Raw genomic sequence first — 21,369 nt, 5'->3', positions numbered from 1 at the left:
CCAAGTTGCCCAGGCGGGTCTTGAACCCACAGGCTCAGACAATCCACTCACCTCAGCCTCCCAAAGCGCTGGGATTACAGGCTGAGTCACTGAGCCCGGCTTGTTTTATTCATTTTTTAAATGCTTTACATTTCTCACCACTGGATAAAAACATATGACCCAGAAGAGGCCCTGTTTCTGGCCATACATCAACATGAGGCAGGAACTGGGCCCCCTGAGGAGGGGAGGGTCTGGGGTCATGCTCACCCATCTCGATGTTGTTGTACACGTCTTCGCACTTCTCCCCATAGTAGGGGCTGAGGCACTGACATTTGAGCCCATCCCAGGAGCCTCCATTGTGACAGATGTTGGTCACGAACTGGCACCGATCTCCTCCATAGCCAGTGGGGCAAACACAGGCATCTCCTTTCCATGTCCCCCCATTTAGGCAGGTCACTGAAAGAAACAAGGACTTTATAGCTCACAGTGTGTTTTCACTGATACTCCCGGAGTGCACGGACGGATAGCATCATCTTCACTTTACAGACAGGAGAAGACAGGCAGAGAGAGGCTGAGAGACCTGCCCACAGGTCCACATGCAGCCCGTATGTGATCCGGCTTTAGCCCAAAAACGTGAAGAAAGAGAAACTTGGTGATGTGAGGGATGAAAAACACAGTTTGTGCTGAGGAAAAGAAAACAGGAGACAGGAGAGAGAGAGAACCCAGCTGCGTCAACAAATCTAGATTCCACCAAGGTCAAAGTCTAGGATGAGATTGTCATCATCCTTCAACTCCTGCTTCAGAAAAGCCTGTTCTGGAAATTGTTAGGGTGATGTCAGTATGATTCCTTTTTTATCTACTGGGAAGTGGAGTATGAGGGAGGAGCATAAATCTTAGTTTAAATAGATAGGAAGTGGCGATAGACAACTCTCAACGATCTGCGTCAATCTATCTGGAAAAGTTCAGTTCCCTTTGGCTTTTCTTGAAAATCGCTGTGCCTGTGTAGACCAGTATCGGAGGTGCATTTTTTCTGGGAATGCACACAAGGCATGTATACACTTGGCAAAGACCTGCTGGACCTCTGCCTTCTGGCCTACCATGATCAGGGGCCACACCCATGAAAATCACATCATGCAGCCTCTGTTTATGGGCTTTTGGTCCAAGACATTTGGGAAGCATGGAAGAGAGAAGACAAGAGTCCTGGATACCCTGGAAATCCACAGATCCTAAGCCAGTCTCGTTCTCCCTCCCTCGTTACCATAGATGCCCAACCCTGAGCTGAGTGCCGGTGCCTGGGCCAGTGGGAAGCAAAAAGGGGAGCCGCCGGGGTGTGTTCACCCACGGCCCAACAGGCCAAAGGGAAAGACCACCCTTGGGGAGTAGGAGGAAGACCAAAGGGGGATTGTCTGCCTTCAGAGAGGTGACTGACCAGGCTGTGGGTCTAGCAGCAGTGAAGCCACCTGGCCTCTGCCATGAGACACCTTTGGGGCTTCCTGGAGACAGGGTCCAGACTTCCTACCTGAAGGTTCTTAGTCTACCCAGCTGAGAATCAAAGACACGAGGAGGAGAAACCAGAAGTAAAATCACATGACATAAAGTCCAGGCCACGTGGAACTCAACAGAGGAAGAAATCACAGAGTCTGGAGAAAACACAGGAGCCAAAAGCTGAATAACTTCTCCTCATCTGCATCAGTTCAGGATGGGACCGGGCATTTTCCCAGGCAGACGCAGATCACACCTGTGAGCCTACATGTGTTTCACCTAAATCGGTGTTTTCAGGTATCTTAATTAGCATACTTTCTATAATGCATGCCAAAGATCCTTTCTCAATCTGGGAATAATAGTGTATGTTCTATAACATATGTAATATGATACACAGAGTAAATGTGGAGTGGTGCTGGTCTCATCCTGACCAGAGTGAAGAGAGCAGAGCAAAAGTTCTAGAGTCAGAGAAAGGAGGGGGGTGTACAATGACAGTGAAATACTCGTGAACAAGGAGGTAGAGACCAGAGCTGATAGAAGTGAAGGAACCTTCTTTTGCTTCCATGGTGGGTGCTTAGGGGGTAAAATGGAACAAAATAAAAGTGAATGGTAGCAGAGATAGTTTCCAAAGGTGCACAGAGGTACACATGAACACTATTGACAACAAACTCTTGCAAAGACAATTTTTTGGACTAAAGTATGAACAAAATCAATGAGAGAAACCACAAAATGATGTCAAAACACAAAGCATCCAGGGTTAATTACATTATGGCATACAAAGTGCAAAGTGATAGAGATCCGCAGAGCACAAAATGGAGGCAACAGGACTTGTGGACAGTTTACCAGGGATTGAGGTGTCTCCGCAGAGAGGTAATGTTCTGTACGAACAGGCGGAACGTGTGTAAACAAAAACAGCAAGGCAAAGGCAGAGAAGTGAGACATTAGGGGTGGTAACTGACATCCTTGATGTAGGTTTCATCAAATGGAAAATAAGTAAGAGCAAAAGGAGCTTAAGTGTAGGAAGAAAACCATAACGGAAAAAAAGGAGGAGGAGGTGGTGGTGGCTGAAAAGAAAAAGAAAAGTTCAGGAAACCGCTTACCTGGCGTGGTGGTGGGCACAGTAGGAGTTGAGGTTGTGGTGGGCTTTGTCGTGGAAGTTGAGGTGGGGGTGGGTTTCGTCGTGGGAATAGAGGGGGGGACAGTGACGACGGGGAGCACAGAGGAGAAAGGGATGGGTGTGCTCGGTGTTGTCCTGGCAGCTGTGACGGTGACAACCGCTGGGGTCCCAGGCGTGGAGGAGGCAGGCGTTGCAGGAGGCGAGCTGGAGTGACCAGGAGGAAAAAGGGAGGGGGTGGCGTGTGGGGCAGTGGTGGATGGCGTGCTGGACTCTGAAGAGGAAGCCACAGGGGTGCTGCCGACAGACACAGTGCTGCCCTCAGGAGACATAGGAGACGGACTGACTTCAGTAGAAGAGGTGAAAGGTGTGCTGGCACCACTTGCAGGAGGTGATGTTGGCCTACTCCCAGGAGGACTGGTCCCAGGTGTGCTGCCGACAGAAATCGCTGTTATTGGAGTGGTCGTGAGAGTTGGAGAAGACAGAGGCACGGTGGTGCTTTCAGGAGGTGTGGGAGATGAACCAGGTCCAGTAGAAGAGGTGAAAGGTGTACTACCATCACCTCTAGGAGTGGATGTTGGGCTACTTTCAGAAGAACTGGTCCCAGCTGTGCTGCCAACAGAAATAGTTGTTATTGCAGTAGTCATCACAGTTGGAGAGGACAGAGTTACGGTGGTGCTTTCAGGAGGTGTGGGAGATGAACCAGCTTCAGTAGAAGACGTGAAAGTGGTACTACCATCACCTCTAGGAGTGGATGTTGGGCTGCCTGCAGGAGGACTGGTCCCAGGTGTGATGCCGACAGAACCAGTTGTTATTGGAGTGATCCTCTCTGTTGGAGAGGACGGAGGCACCGTGGTGCTCTCAGGAGGTGTGGAAGATGAACCAGCTTGAGTAGAAGACGGGAAATGGGTACTGCCATCACCTGTAGGAGTGGATGTTGGACTACTCCCAGGAGGACTTGGTCCAGGGGTGCTCCCCACGGAAATAGGTGTTATAGGAGTAGTTCTCTCAGTTGGTGATGACAGAGTCACGGTGGTGCTCTCAGGAGGTGTAGGAGATGAACCAGCTTCAGTAGAAGGCGTGAAATGGGTACTGCCATCATCTGCAGGAGTGGATGTTGGGCTACTCCTAGGAGGACTTCTTCCAGGTGTGCTCCCTAAAGAAATAGGTGTTATTGGAGTGGTCCTCTCAGTTGGAGATGACATAGCCATGGTGGTGCTTTCAGGAGGTGTGGGAGATGAACCAGCTTCAGAAGAAGATGTGAAATGGGTACTGCCATCACCTGCAGAAGTGGATGTTGGGTTACTCCCAGGAGGACTTGTTCCAGGGGTGCTCCCCACGAAAATAGGTGTTATTGGAGTGGTCCTCTCAGTTGGAGATGACAGAGCCATGGTGGTGCTCTCAGGAGGTGTGGGAGATGAACCAGCTTCAGGAGAAGACGTGAAATGGGTACTGCCATCATCTGTAGGATTGGATGTTAAACTACTCCCAGGAGGACTTGTTCCAGGTGTGCTCCCCACAGAAATCGGTGTTATTGGAGTGGTCCTCTCAGTTGGAGATGACAGAGCCATGGTGGTGCTCTCAGGAGGTGTGGGAGATGAACCAGCTTCAGTAGAAGACGTGAAATGGGTACTGCCCTCACCTGCAGGAGTGGATGTTGGACTAGTCCCAGGAGGACTTGATCCAGGTGTGCTCCCCACGGAAATAGGTGTTATGGGAGTGGTCCTCTCAGTTGGAGATGACAGAGCCACGGTGGTGCTCTCAGGAGGTGTGGGAGATGAACCAGCTTCAGTAGAAGGCGTGAAATGGGTACTGCCCTCACCTGCAGGAGTGGATGTTGGGCTACTCCCAGGAGGACTTGTTCCAGGTGTGCTCCCCACGGAAATAGGTGTTATTGGAGTGGTCCTCTCAGTTGGAGATGACTGAGCCACGGTGCTGCTCTCAGGAGGTGTGGGAGATGAACCAGCTTCAGGAGAAGACGTGAAATGGGTACTGCCATCACCTGTAGGATTGGATGTTAAACTACTCCCAGGAGGACGTGTTCCAGGTGTGCTCCCCACAGAAATCATTGTTATTGGAGTGGTCCTCTCAGTTGGAGATGACAGAGCCACAGTGGTGCTCTCAGGAGGTGTGCGAGATGAACCAACTTCAGTAGAAGACATGAAATGGGTACTGCCATCACCTGCAGGAGTGGATGTTGGACTACGCCCAGGAGGACTTGTTCCAGGTGTGCTCCCCACAGAAACAGGTGTTATTGGAGTGGTCCTCTCAGTTGGAGATGACAGAGCCACGGTGGTGCTCTCAGGAGGTGTGGGAGATGAACCAGCTTCAGGAGAAGACGTGAAATGGGTACTGCCCTCACCTGCAGGAGTGGATGTTGGACTAGTCCCAGGAGGACTTGATCCAGGTGTGCTCCCCACAGAAATAGGTGTTATTGGAGTAGTTCTCTCAGTTGGAGATGACATAGGCTCTGTGGTGCTTTCAGGAGGCATGGGAGATGAACCAGCTACAGCGGAAGAGGTGAAAGGTGTAGTGCCATCACCCCTAGGAGTTGATGTTGGGCTACTCCCAGGAGGACTCATTCCAGGCGTGCTGCTGACAGGAACAGTTGTTTTTGGAGTGATCCTATTAGTTGGAGAGGACAGAGGCTCTGTGGTGCTCTCAGAAGGTGTGGGGGATGAACCAGCTACAGTGGAAGAGGTATAAGGTGTACTGGCACCACCTATAGGGGTTGTCGTCGGGCTACTCCCAGTAGAACTGGTTCCAGGTGTGCTCCCAATGGAAATAGTTGTTATTTGAGTGGTCCTCTCAGTTGGAGAGGACAGAGGTGTGGTGGTGCTTTCGGGAGGTGTTGGAGATAAACCAGCTACAGTGGAAGAGGTGAAAAGTGTAGTGTCATCACCTATAGGAGTTGATGTTGGACTACTCCCAGGAGGACTGTTCCCAGGTGTGCTGCCGACCGAAATCGTTGTTTTGGGAGTGATCCTCTCAGTTGGAGAGGACAGAGGCTCGGTGTTGCTCTCAGTAGGTGTGGGAACTGAACCAGCTTCAATAGAAGAGGTGAAAGGTGAAGTGCCATCTCCTCTGGGAGTTGATGCGGGACTACTCCCAGGAGGATTGTTCCCAGGTGTGCTGCCGACCGAAATCATTGTTATTGGAGTGATCCTCTCAGTTGGAGAGGACAGAGGCTCGGTGTTGCTTTCCGTAGGTGTGGGAACTGAACCTGCTTCCATAGACGAGGTGAAAGGAGAAGTGCCATCACCTCTAGGGGTGGATGTTGGGCTACTCCCAGGAGGACTGTTCCCAGGGGTGCTGCTGACCGAAATCGTTGTTATTGGAGTGATCCTCTCAGTTGGAGAGGACAGAGACTCGGTGTTGCTCTCAGTAGGTGTGGGAACTGAACCAGCTTCAATAGAAGAGGTGAAAGGTGAAGTGCCATCACCTCTAGGGGTGGATGTTGGGCTACTCCCAGGAGGACTGGTTCCGGGCGTGTTACTGACAGGAACAGTTGTTTTTGGAGTGATCCTATCAATTGGAGAGGACAGAGGCTCTGTGGTGCTCTCAGGAGGTGTGAAAGATGAACCAGCTACAGTGGAAGAGGTGTAAGGTGTACTGGCACCACCTATAGGGGTTGTCGTCGGGCTACTCCCAGTAGAACTGGTTCCAGGTGTGCTCCCAATGGAAATAGTTGTTATTTGAGTAGTCCTCTCAGTTGGAGAGGACAGAGGAGTGGTGGTGCTTTCGGGAGGTGTTGGAGATAAACCAGCTACAGTGGAAGAGGTGAAAAGTGTAGTGTCATCACCTATAGGAGTTGATGTTGGACTACTCCCAGGAGGACTGTTCCCAGGTGTGCTGCCGACCGAAATCGTTGTTTTGGGAGTGATCCTCTCAGTTGGAGAGGACAGAGGCTCGGTGTTGCTCTCAGTAGGTGTGGGAACTGAACCAGCTTCAATAGAAGAGGTGAAAGGTGAAGTGCCATCTCCTCTGGGAGTTGATGCGGGACTACTCCCAGGAGGACTGTTCTCAGGTGTGCTGCCGACCGAAATAGTTGTTATTGGAGTGATCCTCTCAATTGGAGAGGACAGAGGCACCGTGGTGCTTTCAGGACGTGTGGGAGATGAACCAGCTTCTGTTGAGGAGATCATAGGTATCCTGGCATCATCAGTAGGTTTTGAATTTGTGTTAACCCTAGAAGAACTGGTCTCACCAGGGCCGGTGACCAGAGTTGTTCTTAATGGAGTGGTCTTCTCCGTTGCAGGAGGCCGAACCATGGTGGTGCCTTTAAGAGTTGTCCGAGGTAAACGAGCTTCTGTCGAGGAGACTGTAGGAGTGCCAGCTTCACCAATGGGCTTTGAAGTTGCACTACCCTCAGAAGGACTGGACCCAGGTTTGGGTACGTGGTTGGTTGTTAATGGTGTGCTGGCCTCAGCCAGGTTGGTAGCAGGGGTGTTGTCCTCTGCCCTGGGCATCCCAGTGGTGGCATCATGTGTCATCTCCTCAGAAGGCACGCTGGACTCTGTTGCAGTCATATCAACCATGTCAGTCTCTGTTAGATTTTCCACAGTCCCACTGGACTCTGCCTGGGCTATCTGTGTTCTCATGGTCCTAGTACGACTTTCAGAATTCATGGTGGACTTTGTTAGGGTCTTTTCGCTTGTGGTATTCTCCCTGGGTCTTTCATCATTTTTACTGGACTGTCTTGGGGTCATCTGAAGGCTGGTTCTGACCTTCCTCTTTGCTGTTCCAGACTCTTGATGTGTCATCCTCATGGAGAGACCGGGAACGGGACCTGTGAAGATATGATGTCTTATTTAGGAATTTCTCTGTGTTCTTCGTTTCTGGTATAGCTGCCAGGATTGGGTTTTCTAGTGAAATTGTGTTAGTGAACTGAGGCGGTCAGAATCCACGTTCTGAAGGAAACCGAACCCATGCTCTGCAGGTTTTAGATCCTCTTGCCCTCCCTTTAGGCTGTTAGGTATTGAGCTCACCTTGAATTCTCTTCCACCCTTAAACGGTGTTTTCTGGCTCCAAATCTCAAGTCATCACTGATGACTAGTAGGGTAGCTCCAGCCCCTTTTTGTGTGCGCCCCCTTCTCAGAGATTCAGGTCTGTCACCTCACCTGTCTTATTCCGGGATAGCTGCCAGCACTGAGGGTCCCCGAGGTTCTCTGGGGAGACGCACCCCCCTCCATCCCACACAGCCCTGTTCACGCTGAGGTCTGAAAGAAAGAAGGGCTGGTTAGTCTCCTGGGGCCGCAGTCCTCCCTCCCACCAGGAGTCCTCCGCTCTCTGAAAGCCTCTCCATTTCACTCCCTGCTTTGGAAAGGCCCTGGCAGCTGGGCCAGCGTGCTGATTTCACAGTTAGACATCAGTCGTCATGACGGTGCCCACCACATAAGTGAAGCATGAAATGGGGCGGGGGCTGGCTGAGATCTCGCTGGTTCTACCGGAGGCCCAGGTGTCTGGTTGTGCAGGTGTAGGAAACGGAGCTCTTGCCCAGATTCAGGGAAGAAAATACTCATGTGTGACTAAGTGTCTCCAATGGAACATGAGTCCCGTGGCTGGTACCACTCTCAGAACTGGTTTGTAAAACTTCCCTGATGGTCTTGATGGTTCTTCCCGGGCTGGCAAAAAAATACGCACTTACATGGTGATTCAGAGAGTTAGGTTCCTTCTTCCCAAGGCTTTGTTTACTAATTAGACATCTGAAGTCCTTAAACAGAAAATACAGTCTATGGTTGTCCCTCGGTATCTGCGGGAGGTTGGATCCAGGACCCTCTGTGGATAACAAAATCCACAGATGCTCAATTAAGTCCCTTATATGAAATAGTGTGGTGCTTGCAAATAGCCTGTGCAAACCTGAGAGTGAAGCCTCAGGAAGAAGGAACCCGGGTACCTGAACCACCACGTGAAAACTGTCTGCCAACCCTGGAACACTCGTTTTGCATTATTATAAGAGCGAGAAGAACCTTTGCTTGTGGTTGGGACATTGTACCCTCTGAGCATATCTGGAACAGCAGATACAAAAATATCATAAGTAATACAGAGGAAGCTTCGATGAATATGTCTCAGGAACATGTAGGATTACTCTTGTCACCCTTAAGAAATTCAGACCCAAGCCGGGCTCGGTGGCTCAGCCTGTAATCCCGCGCCTTTGGGAGGCTGAGGTGAGTGGATTGCCTGAGCCCGCGGGTTCAAGATACGCCTGGGCAGCGAGACCTCATCTCTACAATAAATAAAAAATTAGCTGGGCGTGGTAGCGCGTGCCTGTAATTCCGGCTACTTGGAAGGCTGAGGCGGAAGGATCGCCGGAGCCCAGCAGGTCGAGGCTGCGGTGGCCGGGAGCGGCCATTGCACTCCAGTCTGGGCGACAGAGTGAGACTCCAACTCAAAAAAAAAAAAAGAAAGAAAGAAATTCAGACCCATTATTTGTATTAAATAATGTCTTCACATTAGGTATTTAATATATTTCTAACATGTTACAGAGAATATGGCCTATTAGAATAACATGCTAACATTGTAGTTGCTACTGATTGATTGATTGATTGATTGATTGGTTTATGGAGACAGGGCCTCCCTCTGTCACCCAGACTGGAGGGCAGTGGTACAATCATAGCTCGCTGCAGCCTCGAATTCCTGGGTTCACACGATTCTCCCATCTCTGCTTTCCTAGTAGCTTGAACTACAGAGGCACACCACTGAAGATAATTTAAAAATACATAAATGAATGAGTAATTTAGACTTGTGATTTTACATTAGAATTTTGCTAAGGTTATGAACAGTGTTAAGACACTTAAGAGAACTTAAGAATCACCATACTTATACATGTAGTTTATTAGACTTGTAGAATTACTTATGCCTTGGGAAGTTTTTAAAAATATATATTTAATATATTTGTGGAATTGTTAAGTACTTGGAAATATTTTGTTTATTAATCAGACAATTGAAGTCTTCAAATTGAAAATACAGTATACAGTCACCCCTTAGTATCTGGGGAGCAGGGTTCCAGAACCCCTACAGATTCTAAGGATGCTCAAGTCCCTGATTTAAAAAAATAGTGTGATGTTTACATATCACCTATACACATCCTTCCTTATACTTTATTATTATTATTTTTTTAGTTGGGATCTATTCTGCCACCCAAGCTGGAGGCATTGGCACAATTGCGGCTCACTACAGATTTGGAACTCCTAGACTCAAGGGATCCTTCCACCTCAGCCTCCCAAGTAGCTAGGACTACAGGTACATGCCACTATGCCCAGCTAATTTTTTTTTTTTTTGAGACAAGGTCTCACTATATTGCCGTGGCTGGTCTCAAACTCTTGGACGCAAGTAATCTTCCCGCCTTGGCCTCCCAAAATGCTGGGATTACAAGGGTCACCTCGGTCATCTTTGGGGTGGAGAGCCACCATACCCAGCCTTCCCATATACTTTAAGTCATTTCCAGATTACTTGTTATACCTAGTACAATGTAAATAGCGTGTAAATAGTTATTATATTGTGTTGCTCAGGGAATAATGACGGGGAAAACATCTGTACATTTTGAGTACAGATGTAACCATATACCTTTTTCTTAATATTTTATTTTATTTTTTGAAGTAGGATTTATTAAGAAGACCGGAAAGCTCCCACAGCAGGAGGGGACCTGAAAGAGGTTGCCCTATATTTGCAATCTGAGGTTGGTTGAATACACGGATGCAGAGCCCACAGATATGCAAGTCCCACTGTATTCATTTTGTAACCTCAATTTAAGATGCTTTAAAGAAATTTAACTAGTAAACACTTTGGAGCTAACAGAGGTTGGATTTACCTTTCTACATGCCCCTCCCCATAGCCATATAACCAGATAAAAGCTATGAAATAGTGATTTTCAGTACAGCATATATCAGCAAAGGGCAATGACGCCTGAGAGATGGTTAACTAATGAAGAGAGGCTTCCGCTGCTCAACTTATTGGTTTGAGAGAGTTTCCAAGCAGCCGTGCAGGGAAGGTGAACCCAGGCAGAGACCAGGGGAGCCCTAAATTGAGGTGATGCCGATAAGAGTCTTGGGAGACCAAGGCAGTTCAAGTTCGTGGGACAGAGTTACTAGAAAGGAGAAAGCTGCACAGGGACCCCTGGAGAGCAGCAGAGAATCCTTCTTGAGTACTAAGCACAGTATTGATCAGAGTATGCTTATGAGGACAATACCCAGGGAGATATTGGTGGAAAGGGTTAGAAGGAATGGGTTATAGGGCCAAACCGGAAGCACTCATAACTCACAGGGCATTGCATAGAGTATTTGGAAGGCTTTGCTTCAGTAACAGTCTTAGACGGAGCATTTCTTGGAACCCACCTAAGAAATCATAACAATGAGAACTGTGTGGATCAAACCATTTCCAGCTAACTTGGCTGCATTCCCAGGACAACTCCCAAGATTTTTAAAAAAAATACAAAAGTGCACACCACCCAACAAAGTAAAAATCTCAGCAGACTAGGAATTAATCATTACTAAGCAGGAAGAATCAAGAAGACATGACTCATAATGAGGGAAATAATCAATACGTTGAAACCTACCCAGAGCAGACGTAAGAATTCTCAGAGAAATAAATACATTAAGGGAGTTTTTTTTTGGATAACTGCATTCTATAAGTGTAACAATTTAAATAGAAAATAGAAAATATGGGGGAAGACACCTGAACAAAACTTCTAGAGCTCAAAAGACACCAGATGGGATTGAGGACAAGCTAGACACTGAAGAAGAAGGGGGAGAAAAAGATAATTTAGAGGCAACAGAAACTATCCAAACTGAAATACACAGAGAAAAAAATGAATTTAATAAAACTGTAAAAGGTCATCAGTGAGCTTTGAGACAGCTTTAAGCAGGTTTATATATGAGTAATTGGAGTCCCTGAAGGCATGGAGAGAAAGGGAGAACCAAAAAATAAGAAGAAACAGTGGCCAAAAATGTCCAAACTTGATAAAAAACAATCAGCTCACAGATTCAGGAAGCTCAACAAACCCCAAACACAAGAAACATGAAGAAAACTACTAAAGTGTTTAGATTCTGCAGATATTAAAAAGGATTTTTCTAAACAGTTTTATGCCAATAAATTTGATGACGTAAATGAAATGAACAAATTATCTGAAAACACAAACTACAAAAGCTCACTCAAGAAGAAATAGATAACCTAATAACCCTATGTCTATTAAAGAAGTTGAAATTGTAGCTTTAAAACTTTCCTGCAAAGAAGACTCTAAGCCAGACAGTTCACTGGTAAATTGTACTAAATAATTATGGAAGAAATAATACCAACTCTACACACACTCTTCCAAAAATTAAAGAGGAGGGAATAGTGTTTAACTTATTCTGGGAGGCCAGAATTGCTTTGATATAAAAAACCAGACAAAGATATTACAAGAAAAGAAAACTACAGACCAATATCCCTTATGAACAATGAAGCAAAAATTCTAAACATAATTTTAGACAATTCAGTAGAACCATGTGCTGAAAAGGTAATGCATCATAGCCATTCTAGGAATGCACTATCAGTTTAACATTTTTTTAAAAAATTAATGTAATTCGCCATATTAACAAACTAAAAAATAAAAACCAAATAATCATCTCAGTAGACACAGGTAAAAACAATTGAAAAATCAATTTTTAAAACTTTTGTATATGGTGGTAGGTAGGGATCTTGTTTTAATCTTGAAAAATCAATTCTTAATGAAGAGTTCCTGATCAAACGCCACTTTCTGATCAAAAATCTCAGTAGACTGGGAATATAAGGAAACTTCCTCAACCCAAGAAAGAGTGTCTACAAAAACACTACAGTTGACAGTCCATAATGGTCAGGGACCAAAGGCTTCCCTCCAAGACCAGGAGCAAGACAGGGATGTCTGCTGTCCCTGATTCTGTTTGACATTACATGGCAGTATACTAGCCAATGCACCTCTTTAGTCTAAAAAGGAGGAGAGGGAAGAGGAGAAGGAGAGAGTTTCCCTCTAAAAAGGAGGAGGGGAAGGATAAGGAGAGAGTTTCTATGTGCCAAGCAACACTGAAGATCGCAGCAAACCCCCGACAACTGGGAGAAACATGGGAGAGACTTTCCTTTACCGTCCTCAGAAGAAACCAACCCTGTGGACACCTTAATCTTAGACTTCCAGCTTCCAGAACTGTGAGACAATAATGCATTTCTGTGGCTTAATCCCACAGTTTGAGGTGCTCGGTTATGGCAGCCCTAGGCAACTAATGCAGCCTCCTTCACCTTAGATGACATTCAAAACCCACGGCTAAGCCCAGCAGGTGCTCTGTCCTCTTCCGGACTTCCACCCCCCACCTCACTCAACCACCTTTCATCCACAGTGGAATCATGTAAATTAATCAAATAGTTATTATGGTTTAGTAATAAAAATATAGAAAATGCAAACACTAGTAGCTATATTTTTAAGTTTTAAAAATAATTTAAAGCCCAAATAAGGCCGGACACAGTGGCTCATGTCAGTAATCCCAACCCTTTGGGAGGCTGAGGTGGGAGGATTTGAGCCCAGGAGTTTGAGAGTAACTTAGGCAACATAGCAAGACCTTGTCTATACCAGAAATTAAAAAAAAAAAAATTAGCTGGGTATGGTAGCACGTGCCTGTAGTCCCAGCTTTTCAGGAGGCTAAGGTGGAAGGATCGCCAGGGGATCAAGGTTGTGGTGAGTTATGATTTTGCCACTGCACTCCGGCCTGAGCAACAGGGTGAGACTTCACCTCAAAAAAATAAAACCAAATAAACCCAAGAGCAAATAACATTGTTTAAAAAACAAAGCATAAGCTTGGTTAAATCATCCTGGGATGTACAAAAGTCAGAAGAAAAAGGAGCTGATCGTTGGAAGTATTTGTTTGCCATCAAATGGTTTTCTTTTCTTTTTTTTTTTTTTTTTTTGAGTTGGAGTCTCACTCTGTCACCCAGGCTGGAGTGCAGTGACATACTCACGGCCACCCCAGCTTCAATCCGCTGGGCTCCGGTGATCCATCGGCCTCGGCCTTCCAAGTACCCGGAACTGTAAGCACGTGCTACCACGCCTGGCTAGTTTTTGGTTTATTGTAGAGATGAGGTCTTGCCAAGTTGCCCCAGCTGGTCCCAAGCCAACAGGCTCAGGCAATCCACTAGCCTTGGCCTTCCAAAATGCTGGGATGACAGACTGAGTCAACGAGCCCAGCCATCAACTGTTTTTCAACAGTTGTTTGCTTACAGCGGGAGTCAAGTGTGTAAAGATTATGAAAACATTGAAAATGTTTTAGAAATTTAAAAATATGTACTAGTCTCATCAAGGTTTGGCATTTCTCAAAGTAGACAGTTGGGGAAAATGCTTAAAGAAATGCAAAAATCAAAACAGGAGATGAAAGCTCCCCGCCACCAAGTCAATCCTCATTCTGAAAAATAGACAAAAATGCTTAAAGAAACATTAAAACGTCTTCAAATGCCCCCTTCTGTGGTGCACACAATTTATTTTTTGATCAACTTTTTATGACCGATTTTTAAAATCTGGTTTGCTGCCTGGATGTCGGGCTGGCTTCCATGCAGGGAGGGCCCTGAGTTTCCAAGGGCCTGCACTTGGCTTCATGCTCTGTTGTCCTTGTCTGAAAAATCCTTAATAATCTTGGAACAAAGGACCCTGCCCAGTTACAGACCACGTAACCAGGCCAGCCTGGGACCAGATGAGAAGTCTCAGCCCCGTCATCTTGGCACTGTCGTTGCCTGAAGTTGCTCATTCTGTGAGGCGCTGGTGGCCACAGTTGGCCACCTAGGCCAGAGCGGGCCAGAGCTAGGGAGGCGAAACAGAGCCATGAAGGCCAAGGAGGCCCCGTGGCTCCCAGCACTGGTCATTCTTACGGCAAAGACGGGCCGAAGGTCCTGGAACCAGCCCATTGCTGTCCTCGTTGGGGCCTGGCCTTTGCAGGAAAACTGGGACGGATACAGGAGTCCCCGGGTTCGTCATCGTCTTCACCCCACCCTCCCCCGTAGGCCCTGACCCCCCGAGAGGTGGGAAGAGGGTGGAGTGAGAAGGAAGCTGTAGGCTTCACAGGGGGTGGAGTCAGGGGGTTGAGTGAAAGAAAGGACCAGGCTTGAGCAGTGTTGGGGCAAGGCGGGGGGTGGTGCTGCCATTAGGACTCGCCAAAGGTTCCGGGAGAAATCAGTTCGGTGATGTCCACTGTGTGAGCTCCTCTCCAATTGTTTTCCTGTTGGTCCATCCCTCATCTCAGCAGGTGAGGGCTACGGGTTGACTGGGGGCCCTGCAGACAAGGCAGTTGCCTCTCCACCGGAGGGCACTGGGGGTCAGGGGTGGAGGGGAAGTGGGTCAATTTCACCCACCTCTTCTCCCCACTGTCTCCCCCCTCTTCTTTTTGGCGAACAGCAATTCCTTTTTAAGGAATTGGCCCCCACCCCCTACCTGGCAGGATCTCATGATTTTCTGCTATGAGTTGAACTGAAACCCTTAGTGCCCCAGAAAGGGGTCTCATCTGGAGACAGAGTCTTTGCAGGTGGTCGAGTTAAACCGGAGATCAGCAGCGAGGGCCCTAATCCAGCTCAGAGACAGAAACGCATGTGCGAAGACGGAGGCAGAGGTTGAGGGGGACGGTCTACAAGCCAAGGAGGGCCAGAGATTGCCAGGAGCCAGGGGAGAGCCTGGGACAGACCCTTCCCTGGCGCCTTCAGAGGGAGCGTGGCCCAGCTGACACCTTAGTCTTGGGCTTCTGGCCTCCAGGACGATGAGGCAATACATTTCTCTTGTTCCTGGAAACCCAGGTGTGACACGTGATGGTAGCAGCCCTAGGGAGCAAATACAGGTTCTTTCTGGTCCCCTGTGTCTGCAGGGGTGGGTTCTAGGGGAGAGGAGTTGGTGGAGACTCCTGGAAGGCTCCTCGGAGAAGGTGGGCCGTGTGGATGGGAGTCGGGGGCCAGGGCAGACACTTAAAGGTCTCTTCCTCCGAATCTCGCAGGAGGACCAGAGCAGGATGGCGGTGGAGCACAGGGTGGGAGAAAGAGCCAGGTATGGGAGGAGGGCAGAGAGATGCGTGCAGTGGACAGGGACTGAGCTCCCAGGCCTTGGCCACATTCGTGCTGGGTGTGGCGGAAAGGCAAAGGCAGGACAGGGCTGCGTCAGCAGAGAGGACATTGTGCTTTGTTGATATGCAATATAACCAGGTGAGCTGGAAGATGGGAGGGTGTGTCCAAGGCCAGCAGGCTCTCTCTCTAGGCCCACGCCCTACCCCGGCATCCCCAGCCCCAGGGAAGAATGTGCGAGGCTCTGTATCCCCAGAGAGGGGACACGGAAGGGTCAGAGGCCACTGGAAGCCGGCCAGGGCCCCAGAGACCAGCCAATAACAGGCCCAGAGAAGCTGATGCCAGGCCCGGAAACCACAGAATCCTGGAAGGAGGAGCAGAAAGTCCGAAAACTCCCACTTGACAGAGGAGGAGGCTGAGGCTGGATATGAAAGGATTCACCACATGCAGAATATGGGAGGAGGCCAAGGAAGAAAAGGGGAGAGATAATGGGGCAAGGAGAGGGAAGAAAAGGGAAGAGAGGGAGAGGGAAGGGCATAGAAGGACCCAGAGAGGGGGAGCATGGCGGGAGAAGTGGGAGCCGGAAGCTCTTCCCCTAAGGCCCACGGCAGAGACCAAGATGCTGCTGTCATAGATTCATGGCCAAGGGTCTGGGAGGCACAGGAAGTGCAGGGAAGGGTGCTATGGTCACTACGAACAGGCAACTCTGGGAGACATCACCACAGGTGATGACGCCCCATGGGTGGGAGCTCTGGGAGACATCACCACAGCTCTGGGTGACACCCCATGGGTGGGGATCCTGAGGCTTACAGTTCTGGTGTCTGCCTCGGCTCCCCTCCTCTCTTCTCTAGGGACAGGCTGGGGGCAGAGGGAGGTCCTGGAGAGTCCAAACAGAACCCACTGTTGTCCCCTGCTGCCCTGAGCCTGGTGCCCGTGGCCATGAACCCAAAGTAGCGGAGGTGGAAGAGGTCCCAACCCTCGTCTTTCCAGGAGAGAAATGGCCTTTTCAGGGCCAAAGATGGACTGAGCAGCCCCAGAGCGCGTAGCTGGCTCTGGTCGGGATTAGAATCCAGGGCTCCCGAAATGTCATCTTGTCCCTATTTGACTGTAGCTCTGTAACGTCTTCAGGGCACAAGGCAGAGGCGGGGTGACGCGGAAACGACAGGGGTAGGGTGACCCAGAATCAGCCAGAAATGGCCAGAAAAGTGACAGAGAGCAGATCTTTAAGGCATGTGTCTGTGTCCCGTAAGGAAGGCCCCAGCACTGGGGACAGGGGAGGAGGTGAGAGGGAGGTGACCTGACATTCCCTGAGCAAGAAAAGCCCCTAACGTTGGTTGCGCCTCTGTCGTGCGCCAGGCAGATTCTGCTTAACCCTGGCGGCAGCCCTGACCAGCAGGTGTTTAAGTCCTACTCTCCAAAAAGGAAACTGAGGCTCAGAGGGGCCGGCCTGGAAGAGGCTTCAGAGCCCTGGATCTTTCCCTGAAGCTCGCTGAGGAGGGGCGAGAAGTCCGGGCGGGCACGGAGCTGAGATCCGGGCAGGGCAGGGACACCCCCACTGGGGCCCAGGAGGCAGCCCTCCCTCAGGGGTGGGCAGGTGGCGCTGGCCTTGGGGGTGGGGGCCACTCACCCTGCTCGGCGGCAGCTTGGGGGGGCGGGAGCTGGAGGACCAGGGCCAGCAGGCAGAGTGCCATTGTCATCTCCCTCGGCATCGGCGCGTGGCGGTCCTTCACCCTCCTGGGAGCTTGCGGAATGAACATCGGCCAAGGAGATGCAGAAATAAATGGGCCCCAGAGACCTTTGGTCCCTGAGACACTGGGGTTTAGGGGCCAGCCTGAGCCTGAGTCAGTCTGGGAGCTTCCCTCATGACTGGGGGTGCAGAGTCTGCCCCAGGCCAAAGGGCAGAGGGAGGCTTCCCAGCAGCACTTAGGCATGGGGCAATCAGCTCTATTGCCCCGAGAGGGTGGCAGCCCAGGAGAACTGAGGAGAAGACAGCCACGGGGGGGTGGAAGGGGCCAGGCCTGGGCAGAGAGGGAGAAGGGCACCCCATGGTGATTCCCAGACCCTGGCAGGGAGACTCCCTTTTCCTCTTTTCAAGTCCTTCTTACTGTCCTATGGGTAGCCCAACCAGTGCCCAGCCCTGGTCTGGTTGGGAGTTCTTGGGTCTCTGGGCCTGGGGGTTTGTGGGCACAGAGGTGGGCATCTGGAGTGTCCCTGCCCTGCCCAAGGCCAGCAGAGCCAAGTGCTCACTCCTTTGCCCTATGGGGGCTCCCATCCCTTGCCCCTTGGGCCTGAAGTCTGCTCCTGTCCCCAGGACCTGACCCCGGGCTTGTCTGCAGCGGGAACTCCAGACGGCGGTGGGCCCGACCCTACCTAGGCTGGAGCAGAAAGGGGCCCAGAGTGTCCCAAGTTCAGACTCAGTAGCCAATCCAGGGAGAAACGCTCTCCCCAGAAAGGGGCCCCTACCCCTCCCACGCCGCCCCCAGCCTGCAGAGGGAGGGGGAAGAAACCTCTCCTTCACACTGTGCACTTTGCAATTGCTTTTATTGGAAAGGGGATTCCAGAGTGGAGAGTCACCCAGCAGCAAACAAGGGTGCTACCCAAGCAACTTAGAGATGGTGGCTCCCGGATGGAGAGGGAGGGCAGGGCAGCGGGGCTCGCGGCCCCACCCCTTCCCAGCAGGTGGGGCAGGCAACCGGCCAAGTCCTGGGTTCTGAGTGGGACCTGGCTTCAGGGCTTGACTTCAGGGCGGCCTGTGGCGGGCTGTTTGCGCTCTCTTGTCCGGATCCGGATGAGGGGTGGAAGCCCTGGCCGCTCACAGAGTGGTTGTCACCACCTGGGGCTTCTGGATATGGAGCTGGGGGGCAGGAGAGAAGGGGTGAGGCCAAGGGGAAGCCCCGAGTGGGGAGAGTCCCAGGAGATGGGGGGAGAACCAGGGGAAAGGGAAAGCCCCAGGAAGTGGTAGGGAGCTCCAGGGGACAGGGACAAACCCCAAGGAGCGGGAGGCTCCCCTGGGGAAGGGGAGAAACTCCTAGCTGTCACCTCTGCAGCAGGGTCTATGTTTTCCAGAGAGGGCCGGAAGTGGCTGTAGGCGTTCTCAAGGCCGAATCTGTCTTCCTTCAGATCCTTGCCTGTAGGGAGAGGCAGGTATTGGGGTGGCGTGCGCCTGGGGAGGCTGGGTGACACGGAGGGGACCCCTTCCGGCAAAGGGAGCCAGACTGAGGTCAGTCCGGCATCTGGGCTGAACTGCTTTCCCGCTGCTGGCCTTCCACCGTCATGGCCCCTTTCTGGGGTGCTACCCGGGCGGGAGTTGCCTGGGGAGACTGACCAGCAGAACCCCGGCACAAGAGGGGGCAAAGAGAACCCCCCCCACACACGTGGGGTGGAAAGCTACGGCCACAGAGCGCGTTCCCTGGGCGCCAAGGCCAGGGCAGAGCAGGAGGGAGTCTATGGGGCCACAAGCCCCCATAGCAACGGAACCACGGCAGGCAGGCAGCCCGTCCCACCTGGAGTCTCATCTCCTGGTCCTGTGGATCACTCGCTCCCTCCCAGGCTGGGGCTCTCCCTGTATCTCCAGGCCTTCTCTCTCCTGCCTCCTTTGCCCGCTACCCTTCCCGCGCCTTGCTCCTGCGTTCTCCCGGTGGCTGGGCGGGAACTCATCCTCAGTTCCAGTCTGGCGAGCTGAGGACTCCCAGTGCTCCCAGAGGCTGCAGGAGCCTCCTCTCAGCGCCCACCAGCCCCGCAACTGTGTGCCCACCTGCTGCTTCTCCCTCACCAGGGCCCAGCTCAGACGCCCTCTGGAATCCCCGGCACTCTTCCTTCCCCGGCAGCCCGCACTCACTTCCAGACACACTACCAGGCAGCCCTTCCCCCTCAAGACCCACTCCTGCCCAGCCTGCAGCCTCACTTCCCACCTGGTCTTCCCACTCCAGGGCCGCCCCCTCAAGCCCACCTGAATGAGCTACACACATCGGGCCGGCCCTCTTTGTTTAAAGCCTCTCCAGCCGGGCTCGGTGGCTCAGCCTGTCATCCTGCGCCTTTGGGAGGCTGAGGTGAGTGGATGGCCTGAGCCCATGGGTTCGAGACCCGCCTGGGCAGCGAGACCTCATCTCGACAATAAATCAAAAAATCAGCCGGGCGTGGTAGCGGGCGCCTGTCATTCCGGCTACTCGGAAGGCTGAGGCGGAAGGATCGCCGGAGCCCAGCGGGTCGAGGCTGCGGTGGCCGGGAGCGGCAACTGCACTCCAGTCTGGGCGACAGAGTGAGACTCCAACTCAAAAAAAAAAAGCCTCTCCAGGGGGCGCCCCCACCCCATTCTGGCCCCAAAGTCTCCACCCCTTGGCTCTGCCAACCTCACGTCCCTCGACTGCTCTTTCTTGGCGAGACTCATCTGCCTTCAGTTCCTGCCTCCCAACCCCAGGCAAGCTCTCTCCTACCTGCAGGTGTTTCTTAGGGCAGTGCCCCCTGCCTAGGACACCCCTGCCCCGTCCTCACCGGGATGAGGCCTCCCTCCTTACCGGGCTCTACCATCATTTGTGGAAGCAGGAGACACACCTGCTTACTCACCGGCTCCAGACTCCACTCAGGCCATTCTTGACCCTCGCCCCCACCCAGCTGAATCAGGCACACCCCTGGGCTCCCTCTGCCTTGGGCATGGTCCTCTCATCCTGCTTGGCTGGGTGTGCATCTGACGCCCGCCCCTGGGGTGGTCTCTTGGGGCGGGGTCTGGCTCTTGGCCGCCCTTGCACACAGTGAATGGAGGCTGGACCAGGGGCTGCAGGGGAGCAGAGAAAGCGCACGAACCCGGCTGCAGCAGCGGGTGTGGGACAGGCTGTCACCCAGGGTCACAGCAAGGGGGGCAGGAGCCCCCTGTCACCCCACTGTCTCGGGTGCCTCCCCGTCTTTCTCCACCCTCCAGCTCTGCTGACCCCCTTGCCCTCATGAGAGGTACCTTCCCAGATGCCTGTGTTCTTGAAGCCATCAGCCATGTCATCTCTTTGCCACTCTCGGGAAACATCATACTCTTGTCTGTCAACAGAAAAGCCGGGAGCGCTGGAGGTGGGGCGACTGAGGAAAGGGCTCAGCTGGCGCTGACCCTTGGCTTCCCTCGAGGACATCGTCATAGCCACACGCTGGGTCAGAGAGGACCCCCGTCCTCAGCGGCAATGGTGGCAGAGGACCAAGAACAACATCACCACGGCCTCCCCACCTCGAGCACTGGCCGGGCTTCCCAGCTGCCCCTCAGCCCCCTCCGTGGGCCTCAGCTTCCTGATCTGTGAGATGGGGTACTGGTCTGGAGTCAGGGGAGCTCCCTTCAACGGCAGGCTTCAAGCCAGGTTCTGTGCCAGGGGCTTCCCGGCAAACTTCGCAGGCCCATCTCGCCCCGTTTTGCAACTGGGAAAAGTGAGACCCGGACGGCTCACTTCCAGTTCCTGCTGGGGACGTGCCCAGGTGAGAACAAACCACAGGCAATTTCATTACGTCACCTAACTTCAAGAGGTAAGTTTCTGTTTCCATTTCTCTGTGTTATGGTTTGAAAGTGTCCCCAAAGTTCACGTGATAGAAACCTAATCCCCAGGGCAGCAGTGCCAAGAGGTGGGGCCTGAAAAGGGGATTAGGAGCTGGGTTCGGTGGCTCAGCCTGTCATCCTGCACTTTGGGAGGCTGAGGTGAGTGGATTGCCTGAGCCCGTGGGTTCGAGATCCCCCTGGGCAGCGAGACCTCATCTCTACAATAAATCAAAAAATGAGCCAGGCGTGGTAGCAC

General features: G+C 51.6%; 2 protein-coding genes across 2 annotated transcripts in view; both read right to left on the bottom strand.

Moving 5' to 3' along the window:
• LOC103261395 (mucin-17-like) overlaps window positions 1-14,540 on the bottom strand; it is a gene marked incomplete at its 3' end in the record, with an annotated part of 16,777 nt that extends 2,237 nt beyond the window's left edge. Inside the window, exons 1-7 of the mRNA XM_021712756.1 lie at window positions 14,435-14,540; window positions 7,696-7,794; window positions 3,498-4,397; window positions 3,196-3,341; window positions 2,562-2,782; window positions 1,322-1,350; window positions 247-435 (exon numbers count right to left, since the gene is read on the bottom strand). Coding sequence (XP_021568431.1) covers window positions 247-435; window positions 1,322-1,350; window positions 2,562-2,782; window positions 3,196-3,341; window positions 3,498-4,397; window positions 7,696-7,794; window positions 14,435-14,540 — 1,690 coding nt within the window. The remainder of the gene's footprint in view (window positions 1-246; window positions 436-1,321; window positions 1,351-2,561; window positions 2,783-3,195; window positions 3,342-3,497; window positions 4,398-7,695; window positions 7,795-14,434) is intronic.
• Window positions 14,541-18,419: 3,879 nt separating this feature from the next.
• The window catches only part of LOC103261375 (mucin-12-like), an 11,229-nt gene continuing 8,279 nt past the window's right edge, over window positions 18,420-21,369 (bottom strand). Inside the window, exons 11-13 of the mRNA XM_021712745.1 lie at window positions 20,556-20,632; window positions 18,647-18,735; window positions 18,420-18,461 (exon numbers count right to left, since the gene is read on the bottom strand). Of these exons, the coding sequence (XP_021568420.1) occupies window positions 18,420-18,461; window positions 18,647-18,735; window positions 20,556-20,632 (208 nt within the window). The remainder of the gene's footprint in view (window positions 18,462-18,646; window positions 18,736-20,555; window positions 20,633-21,369) is intronic.

The sequence above is a fragment of the Carlito syrichta genome, unplaced genomic scaffold (genome assembly GCF_000164805.1).
Source record: "Carlito syrichta isolate Samal-C Ts95f unplaced genomic scaffold, Tarsius_syrichta-2.0.1 Scaffold90633, whole genome shotgun sequence".
In the NCBI taxonomy this organism is placed as follows: Eukaryota; Metazoa; Chordata; class Mammalia; order Primates; family Tarsiidae; genus Carlito; species Carlito syrichta.
Note: the sequence above shows the minus strand (reverse complement) of the source record. Positions and strands in the feature narration are given on the sequence as shown.